General features: G+C 42.2%; 8 protein-coding genes across 10 annotated transcripts; 3 read left to right on the top strand and 5 right to left on the bottom strand.

Moving 5' to 3' along the window:
* Window positions 1-1417: 1417 nt before the first annotated feature.
* DFL_006459 (uncharacterized protein) lies at window positions 1418-1733 on the bottom strand (the record flags this gene model as incomplete). Its single annotated transcript, XM_067635892.1, has 2 exons — window positions 1418-1488; window positions 1571-1733. The coding sequence occupies 2 exons, from the start codon at window positions 1731-1733 to the stop codon at window positions 1418-1420; spliced, it is 234 nt and encodes a 77-aa protein (XP_067490277.1).
* An 837-nt stretch (window positions 1734-2570) lies between these two features.
* DFL_006458 (uncharacterized protein) lies at window positions 2571-4139 on the top strand (the record flags this gene model as incomplete). The annotated part of the gene is made up of 4 exons (XM_067635891.1): window positions 2571-2872; window positions 2940-3324; window positions 3423-3843; window positions 3898-4139. 4 exons carry the CDS (start codon window positions 2571-2573, stop codon window positions 4137-4139), a joined length of 1350 nt encoding a protein of 449 aa, XP_067490276.1.
* A 633-nt stretch (window positions 4140-4772) lies between these two features.
* On the bottom strand, window positions 4773-10014 carry DFL_006457 (uncharacterized protein; the record flags this gene model as incomplete). Its single annotated transcript, XM_067635890.1, has 13 exons — window positions 4773-4995; window positions 5068-5553; window positions 5617-5810; window positions 5873-6294; window positions 6359-6474; window positions 6540-6726; window positions 6785-7156; window positions 7225-7387; window positions 7455-7755; window positions 7824-8585; window positions 8652-9228; window positions 9306-9735; window positions 9805-10014. The coding sequence occupies 13 exons, from the start codon at window positions 10012-10014 to the stop codon at window positions 4773-4775; spliced, it is 4443 nt and encodes a 1480-aa protein (XP_067490275.1).
* An 8356-nt stretch (window positions 10015-18370) lies between these two features.
* Window positions 18371-19296, bottom strand: DFL_006456 (uncharacterized protein; the record flags this gene model as incomplete). The annotated part of the gene is made up of 3 exons (XM_067635889.1): window positions 18371-18453; window positions 18517-19172; window positions 19262-19296. The coding sequence occupies 3 exons, from the start codon at window positions 19294-19296 to the stop codon at window positions 18371-18373; spliced, it is 774 nt and encodes a 257-aa protein (XP_067490274.1).
* Window positions 19297-20410: 1114 nt separating this feature from the next.
* On the top strand, window positions 20411-21270 carry DFL_006455 (uncharacterized protein; the record flags this gene model as incomplete). Its single annotated transcript, XM_067635888.1, has 5 exons — window positions 20411-20413; window positions 20560-20616; window positions 20681-20696; window positions 20826-20951; window positions 21023-21270. The coding sequence occupies 5 exons, from the start codon at window positions 20411-20413 to the stop codon at window positions 21268-21270; spliced, it is 450 nt and encodes a 149-aa protein (XP_067490273.1).
* A 594-nt stretch (window positions 21271-21864) lies between these two features.
* DFL_006454 (uncharacterized protein) lies at window positions 21865-23949 on the bottom strand (the record flags this gene model as incomplete). 2 transcript variants are annotated; one of them, XM_067635886.1, is made up of 1 exon in its annotated part: window positions 21865-23949. In XM_067635886.1, the coding sequence occupies one exon, from the start codon at window positions 23947-23949 to the stop codon at window positions 21865-21867; it is 2085 nt and encodes a 694-aa protein (XP_067490271.1). The 2 variants fall into 2 exon arrangements, with proteins under 2 accessions (XP_067490271.1, XP_067490272.1); XM_067635887.1 differs by having other exon boundaries at window positions 21865-22596.
* A 1185-nt stretch (window positions 23950-25134) lies between these two features.
* DFL_006453 (uncharacterized protein) lies at window positions 25135-25733 on the top strand (the record flags this gene model as incomplete). 2 transcript variants are annotated; one of them, XM_067635885.1, is made up of 3 exons in its annotated part: window positions 25135-25239; window positions 25300-25534; window positions 25672-25733. In XM_067635885.1, 3 exons carry the CDS (start codon window positions 25135-25137, stop codon window positions 25731-25733), a joined length of 402 nt encoding a protein of 133 aa, XP_067490270.1. The 2 variants fall into 2 exon arrangements, with proteins under 2 accessions (XP_067490270.1, XP_067490269.1); XM_067635884.1 differs by lacking the exon at window positions 25672-25733 and adding an exon at window positions 25633-25667.
* Window positions 25734-25909: 176 nt separating this feature from the next.
* Window positions 25910-26479, bottom strand: DFL_006452 (uncharacterized protein; the record flags this gene model as incomplete). Its single annotated transcript, XM_067635883.1, has 1 exon — window positions 25910-26479. One exon carries the CDS (start codon window positions 26477-26479, stop codon window positions 25910-25912), a length of 570 nt encoding a protein of 189 aa, XP_067490268.1.
* Window positions 26480-27342: the final 863 nt, after the last annotated feature.

Here is a 27342-nt window from a genome sequence, read left to right as displayed (position 1 = left end):
GTCTGAGGTTTTTGTCTCTGAATTTCCTCGATTTTAACCACCTACCCGAGTCGTATTAGGTATGTCATTTTTGATTGTGGAAATGATTCTGGAACAATCTTGCACTTACGAGCTACTATGTTCGTGCACCGCTCATTTGTGCCATAAATTGGCATATGTCAACGAAAATTTTAACATTGCATATTCATTAACGGCAGGAAAGTTTCACGACGGTTTCGGAGAGCGGTTAGGGCTCGTGGGAAGTTGCAGGCTTATCACTTGCTAGCTACGAGAATAAGCTAAGAGGTCGTCGGGATAAATTTCCAAAGCACTGACCATCACAAATATGAACTAATTAATCTAGTAGATGTAGAATTACTCTTACGATGCTTGTCCACGACGTCTTGCCTTATTCAACGCCTGAAACAGAAGAGACTGCTGATGTGGGTGTTCATGCCGCCGCCAAAACCTCAAAATATTATTAAGTGGGTACACTAGTTGAAGGTTTAGCTACACGTTTTCCGATCTAAACGATATGGCTTTCCACGGAAGCTCTAGCTCACACGAGCTCCTCCCATGAGATATATCTATCACATGAGAGATGGTGCAAACCTCAGCTTCCTGAGGTTCACACTAGCGCATGTACATACGATCATACATGGTTAGAGTCAATCCTTGGCCGGGATAATGACCAGTATACGGTAGGTGGACACGATATATATCAAATCTCTGCCTATAACAAGAATCAAAGCCGTGTACCCACCTTTAGGATTGCTAGTAGCCGCCAACCGTGGGTCATGAATATACTCCGTACTATGATTTCAATTGTATCCAACGGCGATACAGGTTGCATTTCCGATGGAGCGTGGACTCTCCAGTCGTGAAATCTCAATAATATAACTAGCCATTCCAGCTCTCAATTTGGTAGCCCATAACATGATACTCATTTCTAAACCCCATGTTGATTTAAGGTTCTTGATTGTCCTCTGGATATAGGCAACGTTGTTCCCGGAGTCGTCGACGTGGCTGCCTTGCAGTTCGCCTTAGCTAAGCTTAGCCGGTATTCCATGATTCATCTCTTAGCTTGATACATATTATTCGATGATAATAGCTCAAGCAAAACTTTGAAGGCACCGACTGACCTGGTTTGTAGTTCCTGGCTTTACGAGGCCTCGATATCGCGCAATCGTGATTCAATGGGAAATCATCTTCTCCTTCCTTCTTAGAGAAACAGGGATCGAGATCTCTCGTTTGTAAATCGACTCAAAAAACTTTATAGGATCTTAAAGGTTGAATCCTAATCATGCTCAATTGCTTTGTAATTGGATATATTTCGCAAAAAAATTAACATGAGATGCAGGAGCAATTGACACCACTACTTACAATAACCCATGGTGAATTAATGGCCGTTATGTTCGGCAACGCGGCCCAGTGCAGGTCAAGCGACTCTACGCGTGAGAAGCTTTGACTGTGGATCTGGGCGAAGGCCTAGTCTCCACATGCACAACTCTAACGACAAGTAATATGAGTCTTTGGTATTAAATGCCAGCCGCAAGGAGGTTAGCAGAGTGGTTTCAATTCTAGGTCTTACTTCCGTTTGTGAATGCTGTCTCCGTTTGACCTTCGGGGTGGCTGGCGGCGGCGGCTGGTTCTATTAATACCTTTGTCTTAGGTACCGATGCTATGTTACCCGCGAATTGGTCTGGTAATAATCTTGAGTAGTCTTCGAGTCGAAATTGGTCGCTAGATATCATATTCCACATTTCCCAGGATTTAACCAATTTTGGCTCGCGAGGCGTTTTTCTTGGCGCTGGCTTCAGACAAATCCGGATTGATCCGAGATACCTGGCGATAGAGCCATGACTCGTGCCGGATATTGGGGGGTTAAACTCTCCAGGCGTAGCCCTCGTATCATACGTCGTGAAAATTTGAATCGCATGGATTTACCTCCAAAGCTTATCTTAATTCGTTACGAGTTTCGCCACGCATTCAAGCTCAGTGATTACCTATCACCACGTGCGCAATGCCGCATGACATCTCAATTCCTTCGTTAAGGCGTCGCATAAACATGTAGTTATAGCAGGGTATTGCATTGAAGATTCATATAATTCGAAACCGCTTAAAACTCAGAACTTGGAATGGGGAAGTTGCATTTTGCCGGCCCTTGATCAGATGGCTCGCTAATCTTTAAATTGAAGTTTATTCGGAACCGACCCGGTCGGTCGCTTGACATCAATCGCTAACTACGCAATGCATACTCTATGTGATTGACAGGTTCGCGGAACATTTGTTAATGCCGTCACAACTGCGTCGTTGCAATTACAACCGGCCTTTCGCAGAAGAAATGTGCGTATACGCCGCATTTTTCTTATATTTTAACGCAATTAAGTAATATTCGGAAATAGTGACGTAGTCCAATATTGGGAAACTATATGTTAACGGATTTATGCTAATTCTCGATGGGTAAAATCTTCGAAACCACCTTTCATTCACGGGCTCTATCTTTTTGTATTGGAGAACCCACTAAAAATTCACACAAATCTACATAATCGAATAATTAAAATAATTACATAACAATATCAACGAAAAAAATGGCCAACATTGGCGCAAACTTCATCGAAAAGCGGATGGGTGAATATCCCGAAGGCACAGCCGCAAACGCAGGTATCAGCAACTACGGCATCCAACATGAATTCGCCGACCCATCGGGCGCAAAAATGAAAGCCGTTGTTTGGGAAGGGAAAAATAAAGTCAAAGTTGCTGAAACCGCAAAGCCAAGAATTATTGAAAACGAAGATGCTATCATTAAGGTCACGGGAACTACTATTTGTGGGAGTGATTTGCACCTTTATCATGGCGCCGTGATTGAAATGCAAAAGGGTGATATTTTGGGGTACGTACCTATAGCTATTTTAAATATATATCTCATTCAAAGATAATTAATTTTTGATGACATATAGTCACGAATACATGGGCATAGTCGAAACCGTCGGCCCAGCTGTCAAAACCATCAAACCCGGCGACCGCGTCGTCGCGTCATTCCAAATCAGTTGCGGCACCTGTCGTTTCTGCGTTCAAAAACTCTCTTCCCAATGCGAACGTACCAATAACTCCTCAGTCGCTAACGCAATGTATGGCCACCGGACAGCCGGCGTAATGGGGTATAGCCATTTCGCAGGTGGATACGCCGGTGCACAGGCAGAGTACGTAAGGGCACCATTTGCAGATGTTAATTTATTGGTATTACCGGATGGTGTTACGGATGAGAGGGCGTTGTTTTTAAGTGATGTTATTCCGACTTCGTATAATTGTGTGCAGGATACTGGTGTTTATGAGGGAGATACTGTAAGTTCCATATGCATAGTAAACTTAACTTCGTCCCCTCCCTTCGTGACATCTGGGTCCGAGATCAACTTGGTAAGAAATAGCTAATGGATTATTAGGTCGGCATATGGGGCATGGGCCCAATAGGTCTTTTTACCGCAAAATGGGCATTCCTCAAAGGCGCAAAACGCGTAATAGCAATAGACTCCACCCCCTGGCGCCTGAAATACGCCAAATCAAAGATCCCACAGATCGAAACCATCGACTTCTCAAAAATCAAATCCGTACCCGAAGAGCTCAAGAAGCTTGCTCCAGGAGGCCTTGATGTCGCTTTGGAATGCGCGGCTGGAGAATATCCAAAGTCCATTTTTCAGAAGATCGAGACTACGATCGGGTTAGAGACTGACTCTTCGGATACATTGAACGAAATGATATTGAGCGTTAGACCGTATGGGAGAATTGGAATTACGGGGTTGTATACTGGGTATACAAACCACTTGAATATCGGGGCTATTATGCAAACAGGGATTCGGCTGATTGGTTAGTACTTGCTTCTATTTCAAAATAATTCGTGCATGCTAATATTTCCAACAGGAAATGGCCAAGCTCCAGTTATGAAGTATTGGGAAGATATCCTCAACAACTACATAATTCCTGGCAAAATCGATCCCAACATCATGATATCCCACAGAATTCCACTCGAGGAGATGGAAGAGCTGTACGCAAAATTTGATAAACGAGATGCAAAGGATGGTTTAATGAAAGTCTTTGTCGCGACAAAATTTAGCAACTCGTCTAGTGAGGGTTCTCCGCAGCTCTCAAGTTTGAAGGATTAATGAGTACTAGTGGGGTTGCCGGTTGGCGGATATCTGGAGCATGTGTGTGAAGGTCAAAGCGCGAGCATTGGGGGTAGGGGTAAGGAAAGTTCAAGATCTAGTTAGACCTCTCCATGGGATGACAAATTCACTATCACTTGGTCTCGTACATATCGCAGCCCTGTTGCCTGAATTCCAAATGACCCCTTTTACTGAGGTCATTCTGGAACCGGAGTAGTGGTGTTTTTGAATACCTTTGCACTCTATAAGTCGTATTACAAATTGTATATTGCCATCTTTAATTAGATCGATATCGCTCCAATATGTATCGGACGCTGGAACACTGTCTTACAACGAAAAGTTTGTCTCGTACCGACCTAGTCGACGAAAAATATTCATTGATACTTTGTCAATACTATAAGCCTCGAGGCCTCCCGCTTCTGGAGCAGTACCCTTGCCGAATTCACTCTGGAATATGGTTTGGTTTATAGAATGTATAACCTATTGATCAATTGCTTCTACAAAAAGAACTTGATACATTACTATTGATAAATCCAACAGCCGGTAAACGCTAACCCAACAATATTTTATATACACACTTGAAATACCATTACGATCTAGGCGTTTCATAACCACGATCGGTCGAGAAACAGCTTAAGAATTCTCATGCACCTCATACAAAGTCTTAAAAGCCGACCCAGGCTGTCTTAACAAATCCTCCGGCCTTCCACTCTCCAAAACCATACCCTTATCTAAAACCACAATCCTATCGTAATCAACAATAGTATTCAACCTATGGGCAACCGTAATCACTGTCTTGCCCGCAAAGTGTTCTCTAAGTATCTTTTGCATCTTATTATCCGTTTCGATGTCCACACTATATATTCCCACAGTTAGCATATTCGACCTCACCCTATAACTTAACTTCAATCTGATATAAAGTACTTACCTGCTCGTAAACTCATCCAAAACCACAATATTCCCCTTCTTTAACATCGCCCTCGCCAAACAAAACAACTGCCTCTCCCCATGACTCAAGCTCCCCTCCGGATCAAACTCCGCGCCCAAACCCCCCTCCCACCCCAAAACCTTCTCCTTCAACCCAACCCTCTCCAAAACCTCCAACATATCTTCATCCTTCAACTTCTCACCATCTTCCTCAGAAACCATCGCATATCCCAAATTATCCCTTACAGTTCCAGCAAGGAAAAATGGTTCTTGTAATAACACGTTAAGTCTTCCGCGGAGGGTGTTGATGGAGACGTCGGTTATGTCGATGCCGTCTATGGTTATGGAACCGCCTTGGACTTCTAGAAGGCGGAAGAGGGTAGCCACTAGTGAAGATTTTCCACTGCCGGAGCGGCCGCAGAGGCCGACTTTGGTACCTGCTGAGATGCTGAGGTTTATGCTTTTCAGAACGATTTCCGAGTCTGGTCTATAAGTAATCGTTAGTATGATATAATCAACTGTATAGCTCGAGAGCAGGATATCAACATACTTATGACTTGCCGAAAGATTACTAAACACAACATTCCCTCTGCTCGGCCATTCCGGCGTCGAAAGGTCATATCCCGGCTCATCTTCATGAGGCACCATCTTGCTAAAATTCCGCATTCGAGCAATAGCTCCCAATGAAGTCTCAAGGTTTGTGTAAAATATAATACAAACTTTGAGCATTTCGCCAATAGTCATCTGAACGCACCATGTAGACGTTAGTCATAAACTACATCTTCAATATATCTAGAGAGACTTACCGTATTGAGCAAAGCTAGACCAATGTACCCTGGATTTAACGAATGCCTCAACTGCACTGCGATCAAAGCAATCGCAAACGCCAGCACAGCAACAACCAAATCAAGCACAAGAGTCAACCACCTTTGCACCGTTGCTAGGTAATAATATGGCTTTTGAGATACCGAGAGAAGTTTTTCACTCTCATCATTAAAGTCCTTCTCCCAAGAAAATGCTCTGATCGTGGCAATTCCAGATAACGTTTCTTGGAAATGTGTGTAAAGCGGTGATTTAGCTTCGATATCTAAGAGACGCATTTGTCGCGAAGTGCGGAGGTAGAATCGTTGGAGGTAGTAGAAGGAGGCGGCAAGGAAAGGTAAGGTCAATGCGATCCATGGGGTTGCGACCAGGGTAATGGAGATGAGACCAATGACCAATAGGGCACCTATATTCCAAGTTCGTAAGTATTTGTCGGAGGGCTAAAAGAGCCTGAGCAACCTGTAACGTACTCTCGGTACAATTGATCATCGCCATTGGCAACTCAGTATCAATAAGCACAAGATCCTGACTAAATCGGTTTGTTGTAACACCGACATCCGTTGCGCTGAAATATGACATCTTGCCCCTATGATCCAAATCGTCAATATAATTAAGTTTTAGCTAAGAAGGAGGCCATCTGCGCCCACTTACTTCACCATAGTCGCCAATTGCCATTTATGCAAATTCTCCGCCGAAATAGTCATCGGCCACCGACCACAATGCCAAACCCATACTGTCAACAATGCCAAAAACGAAATAACCAAGAAGGTATAAATCCCCATATAAAACGGGGTCTTCTTCGAATCAGAATCGCTACTCCATTTATTTAACCAGACGGCTAACAAGAACCGTTAGAATCCACAATATCTCCGAAGGGTCAATTAGTAGTAACTTACTCAGCGCATTCCAAACCCCAGCTTCAATCAACAAAAGTACTCCGAAAATAATACTATGCTTCAACCCAATCGACTTGAAATAATGCTTATAGACCATAATATCACCCGTCTTACGGGAGATATCATCAATACTCACTTGTGTTCTTGCATTTTCGTCGTCACGAGGGGTAATTTCATGTGGAATCTCTTGGTCATCGTTTATTCCTGCGTGCTGGCTGCCGCTCCTAGTACTTGATGTCTCTGATTTGGTAGCATCTCGTAGGATTTCCATGAAGGTTGAGTCTGAGGAGAGCGATTCCCAGGTTCCGCGGGATTGAACGGATCCTTCTTTGTTCATGACAATGATTTGGTTGGCGGAGGGAAGACGGTGGACTAATACGTAGTTATCAATTAGAATCCTATACCCCCAACTTCTCAATACTCAAGTGACAGGAACTTACCAGCATGAGTCGCTAAAATAATCGTATTCCCATTCTTCCTCAGCAAGCCGCCCGATCCAAACAGTCTTGTAAATATGCGTTCTTCAGTAACAGTATCAAGCCCACTGAATATATCATCCAAAATTAGAATCGGCTTTCTAGAATAAACAGCTCGAGCCAGTGCCTAGGCTTTTAATTAGCACACCCTATTCCTGCAATATATCCGACCGTGATCAAAAGAAAAGACTTACAATCCGCTGTTTCTGACCCCCAGAAAGGGTAACGCCCTTCGACCCAACCAACGTCTTATCCCCTTTATTATAAAGCTTCAAATCCTCAAGTAAAGCACAGCACCGTACAACTTCTTTATACCAATCGACATCAAACAGCAACATTCCCACGATATTATCCCTAATACTCTTATTAACGAGCCAGGGTGTTTGAGCACAGTAGGCGATAGAATCGAAGGGACCGTGAATATTCACAAATCCCTCGTGAACGGTCATTTCTCCTAGAAGACTTTGAAGTAGTGTCGATTTACCGCATCCAACACTACCATCCATGTGCGTTAGTAAGCCAGCTAAAATATATAATGAGAGGGAGGTAGTTAGAGAACGTACGGTCCAACGATAATGGTCATCTCCCCAGAGATAATATCTAACGAAATATCCTTGAGTATCTTCTCCTCCAGCGACCACCCAGCCGTTAACTGTGTAACCTCTATCAACGGCTTCGCCCCATCCCTTGATAATCTTCGAATCCGTTGCATTGGTATATCTTGATCATCATACTTCAACCCTTCACTTTCATCTCCAAATCCATTACTATTCGAAGAAATCATCGACCTTATCTCCCTCTGAAGTCTATTATCTGACTTCGTCTCCGCCATCAAAAACTCCTCAATCCTCATCAAACATCCAAAAGAATTCATCAATCCCGGAATAATCTGTATCACAATCTGTAACTTCTGCAGCGTAATGTTCAAAATCGCAAGAGATGTGAAAAGAATATTAACGTTAAGTCCCTCTTGTGAACCATCTCCTTTCCGTTGTTTAACGTAGAAAATTATGGCGAAGAGGATGAATGTAAACCATTTTGAACCCTCACTGCCAAGGTTTGATAACAAGACTCCAACGACGATGTTAAGTCTCCATTTTAACCCTGCCATGTTTTCGATGTGGCGGAGTTTTTCGATTTTCTTTGTGATGAGGGGAACTAGACCCATCATTTTGACTCCGCGCATGGAAGCAATGACGGATGATGTGAAGTGTACTCGTTTCTGCGTTTCCTGAAGCCAGATCTTTTGTCGTTTAACGATAATCGTTGATATATGGCTAGCTAAGTATGTGCAGAGACCGAGCACAAAAAGCGGCGCAAGGAAACTATATAACTGTTAGACTCTCCTACCTCAAAGCTGCCACAAAATATATACTAGAACGAACACTTACGCCAATCCAACCTGAAAATAGAGCAGCACAAGAGCAATCGGAATAATCGCAAAACTCGAAATAGCCTCATGAAGCCATTTAAACCCCAACATAGCCTTCTCAACATCCGTACTCATCAAAGCCACAGAAGCTCCCGTAGACGTTTGTCGTAGATCCAACGTTAGTGTCTTACGATAAACAGCACTGACAAGACAACCACGAAGAACTGTTAACCATCTATCAACTTCATGCCAATATATTGCGCCGAAGACGCCGATTAAGAGGTATACAACGGCAAATGCTAGGAGTAGGAGATATCCAACTTCAGTCGGGTCATCCGCGGAACGGACGAATGTAATCATTCTGCTGATGAGGAAGGGTTGGGAGAAATTGAGGCCGACGAATAGGATGTTCGGGATAACGGGTGATAGAAAGAGCCATATTAAGGCGCGGAAGCTTGAGCGGGCGAGTTTGTATTTCCGCTTGGAATAGGAGTAGCGTTGTAGCCATGTTTGGTAGAAATGGTCCTTGATGTCTGCAGCGTCGATGCGGTCGTCTAGATGCCATAAGTCCGAGAAGCTCAGAATTTTGGAATAACCTGCAAACATGGATATCTCTGAATTAGCAATTACGAACAACCTATCATGATGAATATTGGAATGGCAGTAAACTCACCAGTCCGCAACAAAGGCGTTAACCACCAAAACACACTCCGACTAAACAATCCACTCGTCTCCTCCGGCGGCTTCTCAGTATCCGGCGACCTCAAGAAGACCCTCTTATCCTTCGCTTCCAATAACAAAACCGACGCCTTCGAAGCAATAGAAGCCGCAAACAAAGCCGTCAAAAGATTATCAAAATTAATCTTAATAAAAGTCCTAGTTCTTGTAATATCAAAAATGATCGATATCGTCAAGGCAAGGCTGAGTAAAGAACTCGGTCGGATGTTTCTGACGTGTTCGTGGCTGGAAACAATTCCGATAGCGAGAACTTCACAGAATGATACGACTGCTGCGGCTATGGAGGTTTTTGTTAATACTGGTGCTCTAAAGGTCCAGACAATTGCGAGAATGAGCTTCAAAACTGCCAAGGTGGTTATATTCATCTAACAATACTATTAGAAATTATCCGACACGATTTAATATGCTATGGGGGAAATTTAGTAAGTACATACCAACTTTGACCCAACAAATGACTTTTCGAAAACTCGCTTCGGCTGTCGGCGTAGCTGCCAGATTCTTAGAGGCGATAACAGAATCACCAAACCCGCGGGCATGAGATCAAACATGCTTTCTTCAAACTGTAAGGTAAAATCTAGTCCCTGTCTGCAATACAAAACCGTTGGGCCGAAGCCCAGGTCTTCCACGCATGTTGCGTTCGCCATTGGCGAATTAAAATTCTGGAAGGCAAGAATATACTCTATCCCTTCACGCAATGCTCAATCAAATTACTTCTTCGGTGGAATCGCAATTAATGAAAATACATTGTTAAAGGTTCTACAGCTCGTAAGTACGCTGGAAAGTATGTAGGTCTGTTTATGTATGATTGATGATCGATCGTCTAGATCCCAACACATCGTAGATCCGCCTGTATTTATAGAACGGTACGTATAGACTCGGCACTACGCCTTATACGGTATATCGCAATACCCCAGCTCGTATATAAGGCGTAGACGGTAAAAATCACTGTATCACGATATATCTTGTAACTTCGCATAATTACAATTTAGCAGGATTTATGGCACAAACCGTAGTGACCTCAATGCCCTGTTGTATTTAATCTGTTGTAGTTTTATTTAATCGTAGTACTTACGCAGCTCGTAGTATAAAGCTACTTAGTTATAAAAAACGCGTAATCTCTCAATTATAGAGTATAGAATCGTTGCGTTTATAGCGGTACGCTTTAACATCTTATAATGGTATAATTACTATAGTAGCCTATAGAACCAACTATTCTGTACAAATATTGGATTAGGCTGTGCGTTTACTGGCGCTTGTTATATTAATATAGATTCATGCTTTGCAGCGAATAGTTGTAAATCACCGTGTATGCTGTTGTATATAGGAATTTTTATGGCTCTAAAATTATTATCTAGAACGTACGTAGCTCTGGAGCTGTAGGGACGTCTGTTGTAGTTATGTAATTTATTAGATTTTATGCTACATCCCCAGCTTAGAGCTATGCTGTACGGCTTTAAAATTAGTGTAGACATCTGGAGCTGTTTTAGAAAAAGAGAAGTATTTAACTGGTTGTTATTTGCCTTGTTTGCTTTTTATTTTTTTATATCTTTAGCTTCGTTCATAGTTTTAGCTTACTTTATTATTATTATTATATTATTTTATACTTTTACAGCTTTATAATATTATTATGTCTGCTGTTGTTGCTAGTTACCTTGCTTGTGCGAACGTTATTCTCGCTAATCTGGCATTATATATTTGTGCTGTATTTTATCAGCGATGCTTCGATGATGGTTATCTGTGTATTGTATCTTTGGATACCCGCAGTAATAAGTGCAGTTTCTGTATAAAGGTAAACTCTTTGTACACGTAGTGTAAGTTCTGTAATCCTATGCGTTTGAGAGTGTAAATGCTAATTTGTATTAAGCACGGAGTATTAGGGCTTCTCGCGCTTCTGGGCTGGGACGTAGTTTTGTTGTTTGTAATCCGCTAGCGCTTATAATCGTTCCCGGAGATCCTGTCATGTATTAGACTGCGGCTTTACAGGCGCACAGGTATAGCGTTAATACGCTAAATGCTTTTTATGGCGTAGCTCTTGGTGGCCCTCTACTGTTATCAAATAACTGTATTATCGCTGGAGCGGTATGGGGGCTAATATTGGCAGACGGTACGCCTATGCCCTAGCTTACTTACCTTCCTGCTAACTTAGACGTACGGGATTTGCAGAACTAGCTGGCTGTAGTTAACGCAGCTGTAACTACAGCTAATGTAGCCTTAACTGCTTCTAATATAGCACTGGCAGCTGCCAATGCGGCTCTAGCAGCGCACGGAGAAGGTGCAGGTGGTGGAGCTGGTGGAGCTGGTGGAGCTAGTGGCGCTGGAGGAGTAGTAGGTGGGGGTGCTACTTATGCTTAGGTTATCGCTGCGGTTAACGCGGTATAAGGTATTCCGGGCGGTGCAGCTCCCTTGCCTACTTTGTAGGATGTGATGGCGGAATTGGTCTATTTACGCGGCCATGCGGATACGTAAGTTATAGCTCTAATTCTTAGACGGTACATCAGCTAATTTAAAATAAATTTAGGATGTAAAATTATATGTAAGTAAAAGATGCTACTACTAGAGGCGTAGCCTTTCCGCCTTAGTGCTTTAAGGGTCTTATCCTTTATTTGTTTATTCTACGCGGCTGTTCGTTTTATCTGAGATTTTATGTAATATAAAGCAAAATAATATTCTCATTCTTTTAATCGAGTAAGCCTATGCGCGTAAAATGATAGTTGTGCGAGTTGGTCGGTAGGAACTTAGTCAACGCATCCGCTAGTAACTCCTTAGAGCTACGATGCTTTAATCTGAAGGTATTATTTCTTATCTTTTTTCTAATCCAGAAGTATTACAGATCGTAATGCTTTGTCTTCTGTTGGTTGCCACCTGTTATATTTACAGTTATAGCGGTAGTATTATCCATATACAAAACCGTAGGGGGTAGAGGGAGCGTTGTTTATAGTTAAAGCGATATAAGGATTGAGAATAATAGTTTTTGAAGCTAAATTTTTTTAATTCCTGCATAATTAGAAGCTATTATTTTTGCTTTAATTAAGGATTTTGTAATAACCGATTGCAGTTTACTGCTCTATAAAATAATGCTACTTCTTAGTAAATACACGTAGCTAGACGTTGACTTTCGTGCAATATCCTCTGGCCTATAAATTTGTGCTTAATTTGAATTACTATACCTTTTTAATAGTAGAGGTAGATCCTTTTTATCGACCATTTTGCTATTATAATGGAATAACTACTTGTAAGTAGTAGATAGGTACTAATAAACTTATATTACTATTTTCTAATATTTCTCCGTAGGCGTATAGGTATACTGCTCTAACTTTGCAACTATATATGCTAAGTCAGGTTAACTACCTTATACAGCGTAATTTAATAAGTTAACTATATTTCGGTAGATTTCGTGATTTTCTTTGTTAAATGCGGGCCAAAAAGCATTCTTCGATAATCGTACGCTAGAATTTATAAGGATCTATCTTAACTTATTATTAAGTATACTAAAACAATCTAGAATGTTTTTATAGTATTTTTCTTAGTTTATTTATAATGTTTTAGAAGTACGATTCTTTCGTATTCGTAGGCCCAAAAACCGTTTAGTTTCACCTATATTCTTAATTTCATATATTTTCATCAGGTACGCTTTCGTCTGCTGTATCATGATTATATTTTTTGAGAAGATTAGGAAATTATTAACGTATATGACTATAATTATGTTTTTGTAAAAGTATAAACATTCATCTACTTCGCTTCTTGTTATTTTGTATGGAAACTCTTCGCCTGTAAGCGTATTGTTCAAGTCTTCGTTCTATAAGTATGGAGCCTATTTCAGGCTATACAATGACTTTAGTAGAAGCAGTACTATAACTCTAGTTAGCGCTTTATAACTTGCTAGTAAAGCGATAAGTATTCTTTCCTGTAAAAGTAGAGAAGTATTCAAAAACACTATTTTGATATTTAGCTAATAAACCTCTAAGTTCAGAATCGCAGCAATTATTAGTAAGGCTCATATAATACGTAAGTTAATAATTAGCGTATACGTTTCTGTATAATAAATACTATAGCGCTGTTCATAGCCTTTTATTATTAATCTGGCTTTATGTAATATTCCTAAATTTGTACGCTTTCTAGTGAAGATTTAGCGCGTATTTATTAATTTAATACCGTGCGGTACCTCTGAAAACATAGTTCATGTCTTATTATCGATAAGCGATTTTATTTCTCTTTGAATTATAGCTAGCTAGCCTTCTTTCTTTTTACTAGCTATAGCTTTATTATAAGATTGTGGTAGATCGAGGTTAATTAAGGTATCTTCTGCAATCATAAAAGTAGTAACCTCGATAGCTTTTACGTGCTGTAAGTATCTGACCTTAAAGGATTAAGTAATTGTAGTACATAACATACGTATTTTCTCTATCTTTCTTAATCTTTCACTACATCGTAGCGCAGCTTACTCTTCTACCTATCTAGTCTTAGCAGTTTCATCGTTGATTATTTCATCTACGATTATTAAGTTATCTGGCTTTCCTTGCTATTAAGCAGGTAGAGTATTAACCACTATTATAAAATTTAGTTTTTTAGCAGATTAGCCTTCCAGTAATATAGTGCCGATATGCCGTTAGTTATCGTCGTATATCTTTCTAACGTTAAGCTTATCCTGTAGCTCTATATCCTGCGGATTAGGAAGTATAGGTACTAATAAGACTAAAGCAATATATAACTTCTTTTAGTAACTAAAATCTGGAAAGCATATTTTATAACTTTCTCGTACGAGAGCAAAGTTATCAACGAATACCACGTCTCTAACTATAAAAACATACTTCTTTAAGATATTCCAGACTCTATACTGTTTTAAGGTACGAGTATATCCTAGAAATATACCTTTCTATACTCTATACTAATTGAGAATCTTCTTACGTTTCTTCTTAGATATTATAACATATATTAAACAGTTAAATAAGTACATACAGATATAATCGACAGAATTTCCATTAAACTATTCTTCTAAAGATTTAGGCGTTTATTCTTCTTTCCTCTTAAAAGGTACTAGCTTATTACTTATAAAGCAGGCCGTAAATAAAACTTCTTATTAGAATACTTCTAATAAGCCAGATTTTATTAGAATTACAGCAGCAAGTTCTTGTAGCGTCCGTATTACTCTCTCAGCTGTACCGTTCTACTCATGTGCGTATAAAGCGGAAGATTCAATTTCAATACTATATTCTACACAAAAAATCTATACTTCCTCCTGTATAAACTCCTTTACATTATCAAAGCGTACAGCCATTATTCTAGATTATCGACCATATTTATATTCCATCATCGTTACAAATTAAATAAAACGTACTCAATATTCTAAACAACTCGTAAAGAACCTTATCTATTTATAGTAGATAGCCTCGTCTACAATTACAAGCGCATACCTTACTTGTTAATATAGCTTAACTATAGAATTTAAATAATGTTTATGCAGTAAAGCTATTGCAAATAACCCCACTATGTCTATGTATATACGCTCTAAGGAATATAACTTCTTAGAGGTAGCAAGATCTAGATTTAAACATATATTAACTTTAGATAAAAAGCATAACTCACAAGTTAGATTCCCCTACTTCTCAAAGGGTACTTCAACCCTAACTCGAACCATACTTCTACAAACTACTCTCCAACTAGCATAACTCAGTTTCCTATGCCATTTTAATAATTCCATAACTTCAGTTAGGAAAGTATAATCTATAGTTACTTAATACACTAACAACGCTATAACCTCTAAAATAAAAAATCTATCTTGTACCCTCTCAGGCACGCAGCATTCACTACTACTTTTCAGTACGTAGAAGCCTATTTCTTCATCGAAAATTAGCTATGCTATAACAAAACCATTTTTCTCAAGAATATTACTCTAAAACGTAAAATATACGCCTATCCCTCTTTCCTGCAGTTTCCTAACAGAACATAGGTTTAGAGCCATCTAAGACGCGTATAGCACATCGTGTACCTTCAGAATAGTAGTATCAGTTTCTATAATAAGAGTTCCGTATCCTTAAACAAGTACAATTAAATCATCCCCTAACCTTATCTTTCTCTCTATATCGAAAAAGACATAGGTTTCAGATATAAATAAATCATAATTCTTACAGATCCAGTCACTTACACCTAAATCTATATACCATGATTCTTCAGAAGCACCTTTACAGGCATTTCTTTTAATATTAACTCTATATACCATTATTATATTACGAAGTTTAGAAACTATAAAATAAAAAAAAACATTCTTCTTAATTCTCCAGTTTAAAAGTCTAAATTCTAGATGCTTAACAAAACAGCGTTCTTCTAGATAGCTTATACCTCCACAAGTACCGCATAAAAAATAGGTTATCTTATTCTTCTTCTAAAAAGTCATACCCCCAGCGCCAAAGCCAAAACCTGCGTTTCCCTCAATATCAAAGCGAACTCTCTTCTCCACACCACCCTCCTCAGTTCTATTATCCTGACTAACTGTGCATTTAAACTTTCGTTTATTTCCCTTATATACTACCAAGCCAGTAGCGTCCGTAGCTAGTAATAACGTAGACGCAGAAAAAGCTTAAGATTTAGCACCCTTCTTTTCTAACTTTCCACATCTACAAGCATTACGCCCATAGTAAAATAAGGTTATTTATTTAAGAATATAATCTCTCAAACGTTCGATTATATATACCGTCTTATCAGTAACATTCGTCATATAAAACCACATAACTATATAAATATTAAGATGCTAATTTTTAGTTTCGTCTAATACCCCTCTAGCAGCATTAATAAGACTTAACTATAGAAAGGTAGAAAGTAAAATATCGCTTCTTTCCTTTTATATCTATATAACTACCTCGAAATAACGCGAAATAGCTATATATATATCGTATTTCTCCAGCTATACAGTAAGAGAGAAAAGACAGTTCTTAAGCACATTTATAACACTTTCGATATCAGGCCTATATCTCTCCTTAAGTAGATCCATCATAGCTTTGAGTAACAAGCCGGTAAGGATATTATATATATTATCATAAACCAATTCTTATATAATACCGCCAGCGAATAACTTAGCTGCTTCATACTTGTCTAACAGTTCAACGTCTGCAACATCTACTATTTCAGCAGTAGATAGGGAGGCCCCAGCTTGTTCCCTGGCATCTTATAAGAGTCCTGAGATACTAGCTAGTAACGCTACAGAAGTATCAGCAATAAACTTTAACAGCTTATAGCTATACTTCATATGCGATCCCAACACCTGCTTAATTTTATCGAGCCAGACCTGGTAGTTACGGCCATTTACGGCCAAGGTAAATCTACTTAGAAAAATAACAGATATAGATATTACATTCTAAAAGATATATTATGCAGCGTTGTATTAAGAATTTAAAAAGCAGAGTAATCTTTACGATTCTAAGATTACGATCAGTAAAAATCTGCAGATACTACGGTAAAGCGTGAAAACAGCTGAAGCACATTATACTTAGTTAATAAATACTCTTCCTAGGATCAGGAAGTCGTGCTAATAACGTGTTAAAGGTTCTACAGCTCGTAAATACGCTGAAAAGTATATAGGTCTGTTTATGTATAATTGATGATCGATCGTCTAGATCCCAACACATCGTAGATCCGCCTGTATTTATAGAGCGGTACGTATAGACCCGGCACTACGCCTTATACGGTATATCGCAACATACATGAAACGAATCAAAAAAAAAAAGTAGTTGTGAGAATTGATCTTGATCTAGTGAGACCTCCAGTCGTTTTATAAAGCTTAGCTCAGGCAAGCTTATAAAATTGCCAAGCCCAATATACGAACGGAGCTCGAACTCGAACCCACCATATATTAGGGACTGGGCAATTCATGAGCACAGAAATCTGACGATTCTCATTGCCAAAGCCGACGCTACAGCTTACGTGTTTGACCGAACACCAAATGCCATGAGGAATCAGGCGTGCCGACGCATTGCCCCTCATCACCAAGGCCCACAACTCCGGTTGGTGGGTCCAACTTCGATGGTTTAGGAAGGTAGGAGCCTCACATCGCCAAGTTAAGCTTTATTTTATCAAACTAGAGCAGGGTTTTTTGGTATCGGTTTTCGTAAGGGAACGTTACCATGAGGAATGCCTTGAAGTATACCGGGCCCGCGGACCTGCGTTTAGCATGGTATTGTTAACGTAATGGCATCGCCTGGCCTGATAGGTTTGCAACTATAAGTTTACATACCCCCCGGTCACAATGCAATGGCGGAAGAGGTTGACTCACGAGAGAACCGATTTCGCGATAAGCTTGTCTCATCTCACGAGATTGGTAGTAGACCTCGGCCGAATGAGCTAGAAAATTCACCATAATACCTTAACGCTAACTTCGCGGCGGTGCACTTAAAAACCTTGGGCAAGATATGTCTACATATACACCCGGAGCCGCGAAGCCAAAGTTAACCTTCAATTAATCCTCAAGGATTCGATTCAGAGCATTCACCTACCCGATTGATATATTTTCAAAGTTTCTCTAAACCTGAGAGCCTTCTGGCAGATCGAAAGGCGCATGCAATTCGTAATCAGGTCTAGTATTCTTCCAAAATACCACAATGTACGTACTTAATGATCGTCGGTCATCGCATTCACAGTACAAGTTACATAAGCTAACCCACGTAAACCTAGATGCTATCAAATTCATCCTTAAACCGACCCACTAGAACCTCATTCGTGCGGTTGAAGATTCGATCTTTTGGCTCTGTAGTTCTAAGGCTTTCAAGAAGAGACATCGACTGTATGTATTAAAACCTACTAAATATCAGCGCAATTGAAGCATTTAAACATATCCATTATTTGCAAATCTGCCTTGTCCAGCAATGATGTGTAACGAATTATGGCGGGCCGATGGACGAAAATTCTGAGATAGAAGCACTTTTTTCAAGGGTATGGATTCATAATACACTATATATCTAGAGATTAAATGGTCCCACATAGGTCGGTATGTACACTACACTACTTCTACAATTACAGAGCCCCAAGCTCCTTCAACTTGGAAATCAGCCCATCTACATTGTCAACCTTCCCACCTCCCTGCCTTGGTGGTGGTTCTATCCACTCAATCAGCACACTCTCCTTTAAAATATGCAACAAGGGAAAAAGATAAAACTCACCAGTAACCTTCAAATTCTTCAACCTATTCTCCGCCCTAACCTGAAAATCTTCCAACTTCTTCTTCTCCAACTTTTTCTTCTTCGCCTTCATAATGTTCGGCAAACTCGCGTACCTCGGCTCATTAAGTCTCAAATCCGTCGTAACCACCATTGGTAACTTTCCCTTCACAACTTCAGTACCCCCATCAACTTCCTTTGTAACCTTCAAATACTCTCCATCAAGTACAACCTCACTAGCACCACAAGCCTGTCCCCAACCCAACAATCCCGCCAACATCTGTCCAGTCTGTGAAGAATCATCATCGATGCTCTGTTTCCCCAAGATCACCAAATTCCTTCCCTCTTTCTCAACCACCTCTTTTAAAACTTTAGCAACCTGCAAAGGTTCCAACATCTCATCCTTCTCAGGTACTTCAACATGAATACTTCTATCACACCCCATAGCCATAGCGGTTCTTAAAGTATCTGCAGCCTTTGGAGGACCAATTGATATTGCTAGAATATCTTCTACTGTTTTGGGAGTGTGTTTTTCCCGAAGCCGGACGGATTCTTCGACGCTGAGTTCGTCGAAGGGGTTCATGGAGTGTTTTACACCGGCGATTTCGACAGCGGTTTGGGATTTGTTTACACGGGGTTTAACGGCGTAGTCGATTACCCTTCATTTTTTGCACGGTGGATGTTAGTTACTTGGTGATATGTGCAGCCGAGGATCGGGGTTTGGTAGTGGGGGGGAGTGAAAGAATACCGTTTAACGGGGACGAGGATTCTGAGGGTCGACATGATTGAGATAGGGGTAACAGCTATATCCAAGTCCGGATTGGCTGTTATTCCGTGTAAGGTGATGGTATATGGAAGGTTGAAGTTGGGGATATAGAATGTGATGAGGTCCCGGGAGTAGGAAGAGAAGGGAAAGAAGAAAGAGAGCTTGCGACAGAAAAGAGCCGAAGCAGGGCAGAGTTTGAAGGAATGTGTTGCGCTGAGGTTACCGTCGGCTCCGATCTGGCAAATGTCCCCAACACAACGCCAGCTGCCAGTCGGTAACTTGGCCGGCTTGTGATAATTATCATTTCGAGATCCCTCGAGACTATCGATATCCAATCCTCGAGTTTAAGATGAATACATGCAATGTTCTTGAGCCATGACTCTTATATCGGCTTTGAAAGGTATAAAATAGAATTGACCGTTCACTCATCAAAACAAATCTATCTGTAACTTCAAACGATCTTATCAAAGTCCGATCTAGACGCCTGATTCAAGACACTTACCAAACCATGCCCCAATCGATATCGCCCCCTTGTCGGCTGAATATCGAATCTGTAGATATAAACCATTACCACCACCATTTGAACGAGCTAAGTAGATGGCATTATCCATCCCATCCGACCTGACCTGATCAGACCGACCTGTCATATTCCAACCCGAACTCCGAATCCGAATCCGTCAAACCATGGCCATATCCCGGCCCCACCTTTCCTCACGTTTTTTATTCCACTGGTTGAGCTTAAAGTACTCGTAGATCCTACCCCGCTATCAAAAGCAACCAAAGGCAAAAAAGAGGAACCAACCTGTTAGAAAAAGAGTAGACTCTGTCCCTTCAGTTCTCCCATTCATACATAAGACTTAGGACTCTTAGTTTTTTCTTGTCCCTTTTCCCCCTTCTCTCTCTCAAAAATCTTATATAATCAAACCCGCACCTTTTTTTTTCGCAAGGACTCTACCGAAACCCTCATCTGGGAATTTAAACTCAGCCCCGAAATCAAAAACCACAGCCCTACAGACCAAGTACACCGCCCTCTTCACCCCGCACCCAACCCACCGGCCGCAGCTTTTCCATTCAGGAACCCACAGTATTCACTGACTAAAAGTATATATTCTAAGCTATAAAACAAGAAAGATGGTATAAAAACCCCGCCGGCCCCGTTTCTTCTGGTACCTTCATTTCAGCTGGGTCGGATCTCTGCCCCGCGCCAGGGCTGCAGAAGCTGGCCGCGTGCATATCCACATCTTCAAAAGCTTCAATTCTGACCACCGCTCGACAAACAGGCCCACCTCCTCAGCAAAGAAGAAGTCCAAACCTTCGAAGATGCTTTCAAGATGTTTGTAAGCTTCTCTCATCCGTACCATCTCCTTTACTTGAACTAACGAGCTGTCTCTGTATCAATAGGACAAAGACGGCAATGGTACTTCCCCTCCCATCTCATCCCCGCCGTGACCTAGCTTCCAAAATACCACATTTCCAACACAAAACAACACCCAATCTACTCTGTATCTGACAAACGAAACTGATATAACTGGGCTATCACGTACAGGTGAAATCAGCATCGACGAACTCGGCGCCGTCATGAAATCTCTCGGCCAACAGCCCACAGAATCCGAACTCCGCGACATAATCCACGAAGTCGACTTGAACAACACCGGCACCATCGACTTCCAAGGTATTTCCCCCACGATCCCCCCCCTTCAAACCTTCTCCCCCCAACCCACCATTAACCATGATTGCATATAGAATTCCTAACACTAATGGCCCCCCGCGACCAACAACACCGCGACATGGACCGCGAACTCCGCGACGCCTTCAACGTCTTCGACAAGGACAAAACGGGCACCATCGACGCCACCGAACTCCGTGGGGTAATGAAAGCTCTCGGCGAGAATCTGACCGACGAACAGATCGAAGAAATGATCAAAGAGGCTGATAAAGACGGAAATGGAACTATCGACTTCGAGGAATTTAAAGCTATCATGCAGCTGTAGTCTTTCTTTTTCTCTACCCTATTTAGGAATGCAGCATTATATCAAGTTGGGGTCATTCAGCGGGATATTTCACTTTTTTTTATATTTTTTTTTTTTTTAAGACTTTTTGGTTTTGTGGGGGTTTAACTATCTTGCAGCTTTTTGGTTTTTATACACCACATTATGAATCTCGTTGAAATTCTGAGATGGTATATATTGAAAGTATATTTCATTGTTATATTATCGATATCATCTGCATGCTATACAAAATGCTTTCCTTAGACCCTCCTTGTATGCATGCATTCGCCATTCCAGCTGCAGCCACCGATATAATGAACACCAATCTCGATCTCGGTACAAGCTAATCACCTAATATACATAGTCTTAAGGAAAAGTTGCAAAGAAAGCGGGAAAGGGGTAAAGTAAAGTAACGGCGAGCTTTTGTACATCCGCGAAAAAGCCCCCCTTCCATCTAACGAAAACTGATGAACCTGTCGAATATTAGTAGTCTTAAGTAATGGTAAGTTTTTCTAGAAGAGGTAGAAGTAAAAGTCGCGAAAAAAAAGTATACAGGCGCCCCCGCTCACTCGTAACCGCTCCATCTGATAAGCCAATCTACCACCTATCCCTCGGACTTCTCTCTCTAAAAGGCCCCCTCCTATCCCCTCTCCCACCGTCACGAACCCAATCCCTCCTCTCGAAATCCCTATCCCTCTCACGGTCCTTACTCGTCCAACTATCCCCTCCACCCCTCCTACCACCTCTCCCACCCCTTCCACCGCCTCCAAATCCGCCTCTCCAAGAATCCGAATTGCCAGCGCCAGCTCCAACATCTCCACCGCCACCACCACGTCCACCAACCCTTCTCCCTCTGACTTCTCCTTCAACCGGTCCCTTCGCAATCCTCTCTTTAACAGTAGCCGCATCAACCGGTTTATAATAAATCTTCGGCTTGGTTTTTGTGCTCAAGAACAACTCGTCAAGACTAACGACCCTAGCACCCTGTGGGATCGCATTAGCACCTGTAGTAAAAGTGTTTCCAGCTGATCCATTATTCGGAAAGCTTGATCGTCCTCTCGGTCCCGCCGGCGCATCGATAGGTGCTGCACCACCGCTTCCACGCCTATTCCCGCCACCGCCAATACTACCTCTTCCACCATTTCCTCCACTAGAAAATTCTTCGTGAACAGCTTCAACACCATCTTCGCTGTCGCCGTAGGTGATAACGAATCTGACTCCACGGTTATCTTTCTCTCGAGCGATCCAAGAACCGATTTTATCCTCTGGGACGTAATCCGCGAACAGAACCCTTCTATTCTTCTCGTTCGGGTAGATTTTCCCGTGCATTCCGTTTCTGGCTCGCGAGCAGGCTTGTACGGTCGAGAAGATGGCGAAGCAGTGGGTTTTGATTCCGTCCAAGTAGATCGATTCTAATACCGAGGGGTCTGCGCTGTTAGGGTCCGTGGTTTTGCTAGCGAGCTGGATGAGATGTGTTTTAAGCTGCGACTCCTGAAGTGGGCGGACGAGTTCGCGGATGTATAGGCCACGTGTAGCTGGGTGAATCGATGGAGAAGTCTCGTCTTCATCTTCGGATCGTGGTGGAGTGGCGGCCCCGGTATTTGTTTGATTCTTAGCTGCAGCTTCCTCTTTGTTGAAGAGGGATTTGAACCTGGCATCCTTCGTACTAGCTACGATCGACGGTCTCTGTCTGCTTTGCGATGGTGATTCCGTACGAGATCTAGACCTTGACCTGGATCTAGTTCTCGATCTACTCCTCGATCTATCCCTTGGTGACTTTCGGCCTCGTTCGGGGGAGGCAGTGCTGATAACTGGAGCGTCAGCCATAGCAATTTCGTCTTTTCCAACCGTTTCTTCGTGGATTCGTGCCTTCTTCGCTTCAGCCTCGTCGACACGGACCGACGGTGATCTCGAGCGTTTCCGTCGGTTTCTGAGATCGGCTTCGATGGATTGGACGGCTTCAGGGGGTTGTAGCGGTGTAGGAGCGGGTGTGACGGGTTCGAGGACGTTTTCCGGTTGCTTTGGTTCCTCTTGTGTCGGAATGGGTGTCGCAGCAGCGGTTTCGACGGTGGGTGCGGGTGGTAGCAGCGTTGGCCCGGTTGGCTTGTCATCCGACTTCTCAACTTCCATTTTGTCTTCAGTCGCGATTTCCGGCCCCTTAGTTTCTTCTGTCGTCGTCATCTCAACGTCTTCCGGGCTGTCGTCGGTCGCCTTGTCGGCCAATAGCGTCGAAGCGAAGGTAGTCTGTTCCGTCGAAGCAGAAGTATCCGGTTCACCTTTAACTTGTTTGTCCTCCTCCTCCGTCTTAATATCTTCCTCCATCTTCTCTAGCTCTTCAGGTTTATCATCATCATCTTTTGTGACCTCTTTCTCACCATCACCCTCCGGCGCGTCAACGGGAGCTTCATCCTGCTCCTCTACCTTCAGCTCAGGCTTCTCTACTACTTCGGCTTCAGCTTGTTCTTCTTCACTCTCACCTCCAGCCTCTTCTTGTTCCTCCTCCTCCTCTTCTTCGGCTTCTTCCTCTTCCTCCTCCTCCGGCTCGGAAGCAGCTTCAGCCTTTTCTCTCTCAATCGCCTCCGTAAGTCTCTCCACCAAATCCTTCTTCAACCCACCAACCGCCAAACCGCGTTTCTTAAGCTCCGCCTTCAATTCCGTGACTTTTAAAGCCGACGGATCCATTATTAAAAGGCCTTTTGTTGTCTTGCCACGAGTTGTTAGATCGTTAGGTTGTTGGAGAGGTATTTTTCGCGTTGTTGACGATGTGACGTAGATGAAATGTTTGTTCCCGGAATAAGTTAAAGGGAGGTGAGTGTGCAGAACGTATTCGGCAGGAAAAGTGAGCGAAAGGGAAAAGGTCGTGTGGGTCTTATTGTTCTCCAGAAAGCCACCTCCAGACTCCTCGAAAAGGTGAAATGTCGTTGCCGTCGTTGTTATTTCCGATTATTTCAGCGGAAAAAGGGATAAGTCAGGGCAATTGTAGATATCTACATCTGAATGTAGTGGGAATTGTTGGTTGATTGTTGGTTTGGTTTGTTGCCGTTGTTGGTTTGGTTGCTGTGATGATGATAGGTGATGGTTGGATGTTGAAGAAGGGAAAAGGAAGAAGATTGAAAAGGAAACCGTTCGCGTTTTTTTTTCTATCTTGCGCTTCTGCAGACAGCCGTTGGAACAAAGAAAAAATATTATTATTATTAGCCACAGACGCCACACTTTCAAACGCAACACAACGCAACACAATCTGTAGAAAGCAAGTATGGCGAAAAGTTGTGTTGCCCTGCCAAATAGGTCGCCACGAGCCGCATTTGTATTATGACGTCGGCTGGTTGGATACTCGGGCTCACGCACTTCACAGTGACGGTGTGGATTGCTAACGGCTAAACCAAGTCCATCCAGAGAGTCAATGGCTTTCTATGGTATCGAAAACAGCTAAACAAGTTCATTCGCAGAACAAGATATCGCAATTACACGCATTTAGCTTCAGAATTACATAGATCCGAACCAATTACTGGATCTAACTAAATCTGATCAAAGTATAATTGCAAGCTACCTGTTTCTGGAGCCGTGACCTGCCGATTAGTTACAAGCGGCGGTATACAAAAGTCCAACAAACTTTCGCGTTGCGACAATAACATCAAAGTGACATCATACCCCCCCCTACATTTCCATGATATCATAAACCACCCAAAATTTATCGTAACAAGTAAAATATAAATACCACAAACCCCTTCAATACTTTCTTTATCCCATACAGTCTCCACAATCACCTCCTAAGACAAATATTTGACAAGAACTCTGGCAATCAACTACGGTTGACGTTACACCCTTAGTGTACCCTTCTCGATCGATATCAATCAAATAATCACAATGTCCGCCATCATCCGTCGTACCCTCATCACCCGTCTCCCCTACACCACAAGGCCCCTCTCAACTTCCATCATCCGCCAAAGGACTGTAACCGAGACCGTCAAGGTATCTTATAACCCTTCCCCCTATTTTCACACCACATCAACTAACAATCCGGAAATGTAGGACACAATCGACACCGTCGACAAAAAAGGCGGGAAAATCCTCGCCGCAGGCATACAAGGCGCCGAACATGCCACTCACGTCGTCAAGGATAAAGTCAGCGGTGTAGTCGGTACGGCACGAAAAAAAACGCCAACAGCTGAAGAAGTGAAGGGTGCCGTGAAGGGTAAAGCTGGTGAGGCTAAGGGGAAGGCAAATGAAGTTGCTGGTGAGGCTAAGGGAAAAGCTGATGAGATTAGTATGTCCCCGGTTTGCTCCTTTTAAATGTGATGTTTGGGTTGGAAATGTTATATCTATTTGTATGGAGTAACGTTGACAAACACGACGTCCGAATAGATCGGAAGAAACTAATGCTAGATGGTGATTATTAAATAGGCGGAGAAACAAAAGGAGCGTTTGAAGAGGCAAAGAGGAAAGTGAATGCTACCGAATTCTAAAAGTATTTTTGTTTCTCTTGTTTTGGCGAGAAGGGATGAAATTGAACACCCATATACGGGGTACTGACAGAAGAGAAGGGAATTTATTAAACGGAATGGAATGGAATGTACATTATTCGTTCTTTCTTCTTTCATAATTGCTATAAATACAGGAAAGCCTTTTTTGAAGAAAATGGTTATCGTTCAAACCTAGTCTCACTCACATAATCCTTCGCCGGTCCCTTAACATCATACCTAAGCACCCACCTCCCAACCTCCCCCGCTCCAACTTCGAACTCATACCTCGCCGAATAATTATCTTTGATACAAAGATGATCTCCTACTGCCTTCCACCTTCCATCTGCTATCACCCCACCATCCCCTTCACTTTCTCCAAACACCAATTCGTGGAATAAATAATCAATCTCCACGTTATTATTTGCGTTGTTTTCGTTGTCTTTTTTTGAATCTCCACGTGATTCTTTAACAAACCACACTGAGAGTTTATCGTCAGTTGGGGAGTAGGTGTAGATGTACTTCTTGTTTGCACGGAGGGTTAGGCCGGAAGTGGTTATTAATTCGCCGGTTTCGGTGTATAGGAGGGTTTGTTTTGCCTCAGAGGAGGATGAGGAAGAAGGAGGGATGGGAGTGAAGGTGGCGGATCCAGTGAATGTACCGGAGGGAAAGGAGGGGATCACGGACGTGAGGGTTCGGTGGAGGGCCCAGGTGCCGTTAAGGCATTTGAAGATTGTGGCTTTGGTTGACATTTTTTATATATGATTTACTTTGGTTCTAATGCAATGTTGGTCGTCGAGTTGGGAAGGAAATTCTTGATATGCGTGGTTTGTTGCATGTTAAGTTTTGTGATATACACCTGGCGAATACGGGGCTATCCCGCGAAGGATAGACGGGGACGCCACTATATTTCTTATTTCACTTATCATGGGATGAACTGAAACCGAAACTATCTTGTTTCTTAGTCTCAAATTCACTTGTTCCTAGGCCCCGGTGAGTGTGTTAATGTTCAACATTGTGTTGATGTGGTAGTTCTCCTTCAAGCTGTTCGTGTCGAAATAGAAAGAAAGAACCTCGATCCGTACGGGTATTGAATTATCGCCGTGGATTCATGAAGCTCGTAAATGTGAGGATCCAAGGATTTCTTTTCGCGAACCACAAAAACACAGCCGAAAGTACTTAGCGGAATCGCGACGGATCCTTGTCACTGGTACCATGCAGCTAGACCCGTAACTGCACCCTCAGTTCGATTGATTGGCTGGATGAACCAGCAAAAACTTTCTCGAGTGGATCGATATCCGAATTTGAGGGCTATCTCGAGACGACGGGAAACGCCGCCAACCTGGAACCCAGACTATTGTGTTCCCCTCAAGGCTTCAAATCATTCCTGGAGACAGGCAGCTGTTGCCAACTTTCTCGCTTGCAGCAAGCCATGCGGACTGTTGCACACGTTTTAATACAGCAGATTCGGACATCTGGGAAGCTGGTTTCCGTTCTCTGCGAGGCAGTTCAGCCGTAGTTGGCTGAGGAATTAATAAGACTCGGGCCTTGGTCCTTATATATTTTACGTATCCTTCCTTCCGGCTTCCTTCCTTCCTTTCTGATGATTTCGCCG

Source organism: Arthrobotrys flagrans (assembly GCF_004000055.1).
Source record: "Arthrobotrys flagrans strain CBS H-5679 chromosome Unknown unitig_9, whole genome shotgun sequence".
Taxonomy (NCBI): domain Eukaryota; kingdom Fungi; phylum Ascomycota; class Orbiliomycetes; order Orbiliales; family Orbiliaceae; genus Arthrobotrys; species Arthrobotrys flagrans.
This window is presented reverse-complemented; position numbering and strand designations above follow the sequence as displayed.